The sequence below is a fragment of the Alligator sinensis genome, unplaced genomic scaffold (genome assembly GCF_000455745.1).
Source record: "Alligator sinensis unplaced genomic scaffold, ASM45574v1 scaffold639_1, whole genome shotgun sequence".
Classification (NCBI taxonomy): domain Eukaryota; kingdom Metazoa; phylum Chordata; order Crocodylia; family Alligatoridae; genus Alligator; species Alligator sinensis.
The window spans coordinates 172644-180233 of NW_005842771.1; the positions used below are offsets into that span (position 1 = coordinate 172644).

The window sequence follows — 7590 nt, forward strand, 5'->3', positions numbered from 1 at the left end:
GTCTGAGCAGCCCACCCTAGCCAATCTCCCACCACGGCCGAGGTACACACGTACAGCAGCTCCCACAGAGCCCCCATGTGGTAACAGTTCAAGTCTACCTGACCAGGCTGGATTTGAATGAGAAACCTAGAAACCAGAGGCTTCAGGCCAGAGTAACAACTCCTGGGCTCTGATTCATTAATACATTTCCTCTGAGTGCCTTTTGGATCTGTCATGAGAGGATGCCAGGATCCAGGAGTCCCCAGGGAGATGATCACCTCTGTCTGCTCCCTCACACACCTTTTTCACCCTCAGACTCACCGATCCCCTTCCTTTCACCCTCCCACAAACCTAGAGCCTTAACCCACACATACATATCCTGCACCCCGTTCATCTCCACATAACTGCACTCCCTCACACCTTTACAGTGCTGTCCTGGACAACCATTCCTGCAGCCCAAACCTACACTCTTATCTTCCCAAATCTATACATCCCCCAACACTTCTTACAGCCCACAGCCCCCATGGCATAATCTGCCCAGCTACATACCCTTACAGACCCACACAACTGCAGTCCACACACATACACTCCTTGTGCCCGAGCAGCCTCACACACCCTATGCTCTGATATTCAGAACACCTAATCTGTCATGTCCCTGCTACACATCTGTCTGGTAACCCCACTCCCACCCTTCCTTGTGTATTCTATACTGTCCCTACACCCCTGGCTGGGGAAAGGCTGCAGCTCCAGGACACCCTGCTCATTGGGGTGCTATCAGCACATGCCTGTGGAGAAACAGCTGGAACATGCTGGGATGTGGGTCCAGAGCCTATAGGGACCCAGATCCCCAACCCCAGCCTGGCCACTACCCCTACACTGCCTCACCCAGGCCCTGTGACTCATGGGGAACCCTTGGGGTTGCTGTGCCCAGCTCCAGACAAGAAGGAGCAATGTGAGGCTGGAAGTGTCCAGTGACACATCATTTTATTGCAGGAACATCAGGCAATTACTATGTGGGCAGGGAAAGGGAGAGAGTGAGGGAGATGGAGGTGTTGTCCTTACCCAGGAGATGGGGCAGGGCCAGGACCTACTGCCGGGGGTGGGGGGAGGCACTAGGAGCAGGGACATCTGGCAGAGCTTGGGAGGGTGGAGGCAGTGGAGTGGATGTGGGCCCCGTGGCTGGAAGTAGCCACCTCAGTACTTGCAGATGAAGGGCTGAAGGTGGTAGCAGGTGAGACCAGTCCATCGACCATCTGGCAGAAACAGGGAGAGGGATCAGTATCCGCCTGGCCAGTGCCTGGCACCCCAGACCCCTGTAGCCCTGAAGCCCCTGCCCCAGACCCCACAGAGCCCAAATGCCCCTGCCTTAGACCCCACTGCTCCTACCATGTCCTCCAGGCCCCACTGCTGTGTGTGCTCCATTCTATCCCACGGCACGATGGGAGGGTTTTGGTGTGGGGCTCACCAAGTACCTGCCCCCTCTCCTTGGGGACCAGTGGGGTTCCAATGCATTTTACCTGTCACCAAACCAGACACAACCAGCATGTCTCCCGCTATGCCCTCACAAGCACGGGGTGCAGGACAGGGAGTAGCAAATGTCTCCACCCTAGGCGTGCCTGGGGGCACTGATACAACTGTGGGGTTGCCAAGGGGCTGTGGGTCTCACATTTCTACAAGCCCACTGCCTCCCACACTCCCACAGACTCCCAGCCTCTTAGGGGCTCCTCACCTATGGGGCTCAAGGCGGAACATGTTTTCCAAAGCTTAGTGGGGCTTCCAAAGTCCCAGTTGGAGAAATTCCAGGTGGTGCCATCTACCCAGCAGGAGGTCATTTTCCCGCCCTGTGGAGCAAGGGGGTGGGGGTAGGATCAGTGATGCTTGGTCTGCAAGGGGCTGCTGGGAATATGGAGAAAGGGGGGTGCAGGGGGAAGGCTCTAAATGCACCTAGCATCTGCTGGGACCAGTGCCCTGCTGTGGTACTGGAGTAGGCACCATCCTGGCAGGCTTCCTGAGTTAGGGCACACAAGAAGATGCTCAGTTTCTGGCCATGGAGGGTCCAAAGGACCAAGGGGATGGGGGTAGGGGCTGAGTCACCACCCACCCCACCCTTCCCCTTATTTCTCAGCCTTACTCTGCCCTGGGGAGGATGCCTAGTCCTGGAGCTGGCAGAGCTCTGGCAGGAGGTCTGGGCTGAGTGATGGGGACAGGGTCTGCCTTACCGAGGAAGAAGTGATGCCACCAATCCACACCTTCCTCAAGGTATGGGTTCTGCTGAGGTTGTGCAGCTGTTTATTGAGGGCAGCGCTGTGGATGGAGGCCAGCTGGCCATTGTACAAGCTCTTGCACTCTGTGGGGAGAGAACAGTGTCAAAAATTGCCAGCAGGTGGGAGAGGGCCTGGGGTGAATAGGCACATAGCTGAGATGGGGAAGGGGCCCGGATCCCCAGCTAGCATGGAGCTAGGTCTCTAACCAGGAGTCAGTAAAGGAGGGGCAGACGGGTTGGGGGAATGTAATGCCCTCCTGTAAGGAAACAACCTCCTAGCTGCCACATGGGATGGCAGCACCTACTACACCCTGACCTGTGCCTATACCCACTATCAAGGAGTGGTCACATCAAACTCAAGAGCCACTGCCACAGCAGCCTACCATGAAATGCCCTGTCAGGCACTGCCACATTATATCCCCCAACCACCGGTCCCACTACATACACCAGCTAGTGCCACAGGGTCTGGCCACATTACCTCCATGGGTCACCACCACAGCCCTCTGTCACGGTACATCCACCAGGCACTGTCACAAATACAAGTCACATTGTACCCAACAGCCCTCTGCCTAACTGCATCTACAGGCTGCAGCCACTAGCCAGGCAATGGCCATCAGTGCTAGCCACTGCCATAAGAACCATCCACACAGCATCCTGCATCCCTCTCCAAGTCCATCAGCCACAATATACTTTCTATCCACTGCCATAGGGTCTAACTACTTATGGTTGTACCCACTGACTCCTGCCATGTGTATCATCCAAGCCACACCACACCATGCCTGCCATTCACCACAATGGGTACCAGCCATGGTCCCGACACCTGCCCAGGACATCACACTTACCAGCCATGTCAAGGCCATGCTGTTGGCTACAAATGTCCAACTCAGGATCCTTAAAATTCTAGTTTATTAGGCGGATTGAAACACTGTAATCATAAACCTTGGGGCTGGTCCCCACACACACACACATGCACACACACAGTAGCAAGCTACAGAGTCAGGTATACCTATCCTACAAGCGCTGGAGTCTGCCGTCGATGGCCAGTTGAGGCTTCTTTCAGCGTGGTATTATCCTCCAGAAGGGGGTCGCTGGCTGGTCCTTCTGGCTGGACAGGTCTGGTCGAGTTGGAGATCGAGATCAAGAAGGCGCCACTGAGGGTCACTTTTCACTGCCTTTTATCTGTCCCTGGCAGACTTTGGTGACTCCCCAGTTTTCAGGTTTGCCCAATCCAGGGGTCATTGACCCTCGTGGGACTTCCCCCCCCCTCGGTGGCTACTGGACAGCATCTGTCAGCCCCAGGGGTCGTCCGCATGTACGTGCAGGTTTGGGAGTCCGTTGATGAATTTAGAATAGGGCTCTGGGAGTGGTCGATCTGGAGATATTCAGCCCAAAAGTTGGTCTCTGGCGTTGATTAACTCAGGCCAGGGCTTCTAGCCCTTGATCAGTGACAGAGATTTCTGGGTTGTTACATTGTCTTCTATTGAGTTCTTCCCTTGGTTGATCTGCAGCTTCCAGGTGATAATTGCTGTCTGCTGCTACTGTGTTATACATTCAATCACTGATTCATTCGCTCTTTCAGGGGCCACCCTGATACAGAGAAGGACAGTTTGATTCCTACCCTTGTTAACATTGTTACAATGTATAACTTACTAAAACACATTTAGTTGAAAGTTGAAAGGTGAGGAGTATAAAATATAAGCTACAAATGCCATGGCACACAAATAGATAAAAATACCAAACTACAAGGGGAGATACAAAATGCACACATACAAATTTTAAAACACAATTCCTTATCTTAAAGTGAAAGAGAGAAGAAGGAAGAAAAGGTAGAAAAAGATAAACATATCCAAAGAGGGGAGAGCAAATGCAGGCAAGAGGAAAAGGGGGCTTTCTGCTACAATGCTTGCTGGCCACTGCCACAAGCATGTGCCCCATGCTCCTTCCCACCTCCATGCATATCACCTAGCTCTGGGTAGGGCACCAAACAGCCAGAGGTCAGGGGAGGCTCCTCTGAAGGCCTAGCATCATGTACCAGCAAGCAGGCCTCGTGTATGCCCCACCTGGGAATATGTGTGTTGGAGGATGGGGGTGGAGCATCAGCCCCCCCACTCTCCTGCCAATGCTTACCTGGGCCCTTTCAAAGGTCTGAGGCTTGGGCACTATTTTATAGTAAAACTTCTTGCCAGACTCATCTGTCACCGTCATCATGTTCTTCTGCTCCAAGGGGCACTGTAGCTCTGGGTCCCCAAGCTCCAGCTCTGTTTCCTCCTCCAGAGCAAAGCCTTCCAGCACCATTGGCTCTAGGGTTTTTACTGGTTAGGGAGAAACAATGATGGGCCATTTCAGCACCAGGAGACAGCCCAGGCCCAAGGGAGGAAAAACTGCTCTGACAGGGGTGGAGGCACAGCAGCAGTGGGCAGGAGACAGTCACCTTCCCTCCATGTCTGCGTGCCTGTCCTTCTGCTCCTCAATGGCCCCTTACCCTATCCAGCTGGAGATGCTGCACCTTCTACAGGGTTCACAGCGCCTCAGCTGGGGATTCAGGACATGGTCTAAACTCCTCCATCTTTTACTGCCCATGGGGATTTGTGGGGAGAAGGTTTCCCATTGCTGAGATTGTCACCAATCCCAGAACTCCAGGAGCTGGGGCTTTGCACTGAGACTCAAAGCAAGCAGTTCTAGGTCCTTCCCAGTAGAACCATATACCTCTGTGCAGCAAGGGGACAGCCCTAGTTCCTGGAGCTGCTTGAGGTATCAGACTGAGGCAGTGTCTGGGGTCCAGTGCAGGCCAGGGGCCACTGGGAGCTGGATGGGATGCTGGTCCTGTACTGGCTGTTCCCCTGGGCAAACTGGAGACTGCTGGCTATGTGGGTTATCCCCACTCCCCAGGACAGAGCTGGACTGAGATCAGAGGGGAGCACTGGCTTGAGGGAGTGGAGCCCAATGATCCCCATTCTGGCATGGCACCTGTTTCCATGTCCACCGGGTCCAACAAGCTGAACTGGTGCCCAAGACAAACCCAGTGGGAGAGTGCAGGAGGAGGCACATGCTTCTGAGAGCTGGGGCGGGAGGTGCATCTGCCTTACTCAGCTGGGAGCTTTAAACAGTCCAGGCTGAGCTGCTGCTGCCGTGCATGCTCTGCGTACCCCAGCTCTGTTGCCCTTAAAGCATCAGCAGCTGGACACTGTTTTGGGGATCCCAACAGGGCAATGCTGCTGAGGTGCAGACTCTGCAGGGGGAGAGGAGGGTTCAATTCTGCCACCCCTCCTAATTTGGTGCCTAGGGCAGATGCCCCTTTTGCCCACTCCCAGTTATGCTACTGAGATCCATGGAGTGGCTGCATATGGGCTCCCTACTGGGGTTGGTATGTTTTGGACACAGCCAAGGAAAGTGTGGGGAGATTCTTTCTCTGGAGGGGGGGCCTGGGGTGAGGCCTGGGGAGGGACAGACTTACAGAGCCTATGGGCTGAGGCAGTGCCCAGCAAGGGAAGCACCAGGACCACGGGCAGCTTCATCTCAGTCAGACCTAGGGGAGAAAATTCTTGGGAGCATAGCCCTGGCACCCCCATAGCCCGGAGACCCCTCCCGCAGCCCAAACCAGCTCCTTATCTGCAGACCCCAAAATTCCCACACAGCCAAGACCAGAGCTCCCCCAGCAAACCCTGACTCTCCCCTCAGCTCCTCTAGCCTGAGTTTCCCAACCATCCTATCAAGGCAGACCTTCCTTTCTTTGCTATTATTAGGCACAGAGATCCCTGCAAGAATTAGAGCCCATAATTGCTCTGCTTGCCAGTTCCTGACCCTCCAAATCACACCCTCAGCTGGGGGCCTTTCCCAGGGGCTCCTTGCTCAGAGGGGACAAGGGAGAGGTGGTTAGAAACCCAGGGCTATAGCTGGGCTGGGGGCACCAGGGCCACTACGCACTCACACAGGGACAAGGTGGCCCAGGGCACCCACTGCATGGGTACAGAGTGGGGTGGGACAGCCCGGCACATAGCTTTGGCCTGTGCAATTCCCTCCCACAGGGTGTTTGGGGGTGGGGGGAAGGTTCGAAACAGTCTCTGCAGCCCTATGGCCTGGCCTAGGATCTGCAGGTGCCAGGGTAGGAGCTGAGTGGTCTCTGGGGCCAGGCAGGAGTCTCTCCCTGAGCCAGAGAGCTGCATTAGGGGTGTTCCCCTCAACAGTGCACCCACCACTTGCTGTTCTGATAGCCAAGGCTCCAGCACTGCTCTGGGGCAAGTCTTCCCTCTCATCCCCCATTTTTAGTGACCCTGAAGTGTCCCCAGCTCTCACCTCTCTTCCAAATGCGGGGAGCCAGGATCCTCTGACAGACCTTTCCAGACTGCGCAGCATCTTGCGCTGACCTGGAGTAAGAAGTCAGCAGTGGAGAAAGAGCTATTACCAGTCCCCGGCACTCATATGCTACCCCAGGGCTTTCAACATCTATCCCCAGCTTGTGCTGCAATCAACTGTCTTCCTGCCCTTGCATGTGGAGAGTCCCTGAACCTGATGTCCGTAAAGCAGAACTTGACAGCATCTTGTCAAAGCTCCCATCCATTTGGTGCCTCCTTTTAAGGCAGGGCCAGGCTTTTAGTTTGGAAGACAGTAGCAAGAGGAGGCTATGAGCTGGAATTGAGGGGCACTGGCAGAGCACAGAGCTGGGGTAGCAGGGACTGTAGGTTGGGATTAAGGAGCATTAACGGGGGTGCTTGCAGGGAAATAAGCCTGAGGAGCAGGGGACTACAAGTCAGGCCTGAGGGGCATTAGTAGAGCTGTCTCAGGATGCTAGCACTACAGTGCATGGGGTGGGAAGAAGGAGGGGAAGAGAGCAGAACCAGGAAGCATCAGCAGAGCTGTCAGTGGTGTACTTCAGGAAGAGGAGTTGTGTCTGCTTTCAAAGGAACCAAGTGAGCCAGCTCCTAGGGGCTGTGCTGATGGGGATAATACTGCAGGCCTGTCCCATCTCTGGTCTCTCACTTACCCCTTTGCTGTCAGGCCTCTTGTGCCCCTATCACAGGGCAGAAATTCATAACTCTCCTACTCTCAGACCGGACTGCAGACTAGGGTTCCCTGGGGGAGCAGTGTCTCCCCTAAGAGGTCTACAATGCTAACCCAGCAGGTCTGAGTGCAGCACCTGTCTGTTGTTCTTCCTTTTAGGAGCCTGTGACCAGTGCTGTGCACAGTGACCAGACAGACTCCTGAAGTCAGTAGCCTGGTTTCCCAGCATGCCCAAGGCATATCAGAGAGAAAGGAGTGTAAACCCAGCAGTTTACACAGCCAGATAAAGCTTGAAGCCTTAGAAAGCAGGTCACTGCTGATGCCTCTTGCTGAGCAGGGAGAAGTCCAGC

At 54.8% G+C, this 7590-nt stretch overlaps 1 protein-coding gene across 1 annotated transcript; it reads right to left on the reverse strand.

The window, feature by feature from the left end:
- Positions 1-1051: 1051 nt before the first annotated feature.
- LOC102384890 (bone marrow proteoglycan-like) lies at positions 1052-5757 on the reverse strand. Its single transcript, XM_025216846.1, has 4 exons — positions 5697-5757; positions 4370-4554; positions 1709-1820; positions 1052-1232 (listed from the first exon to the last, which is right to left on the reverse strand). The coding sequence occupies exons 1-4, from the start codon at positions 5755-5757 to the stop codon at positions 1174-1176; spliced, it is 417 nt and encodes a 138-aa protein (XP_025072631.1). The 3' UTR covers positions 1052-1173.
- Positions 5758-7590: the final 1833 nt, after the last annotated feature.

Bases quoted from the DNA above. Each gene is read 5' to 3' on its own strand.
- LOC102384890 (XM_025216846.1), bottom strand. From the start codon at position 5,757: ATGAAGCTGCCCGTGGTCCTGGTGCTTCCCTTGCTGGGCACTGCCTCA. The intron at 1,821-4,369 runs GTAAGCATTGGC...CTTGCTCCACAG, and splicing joins AGACCTTTGAAAGGGCCCAG to GGCGGGAAAATGACCTCCTG. The intron at 1,233-1,708 runs GTGAGGAGCCCC...TGTTTCTGCCAG, and splicing joins TTCCGCCTTGAGCCCCATAG to ATGGTCGATGGACTGGTCTC.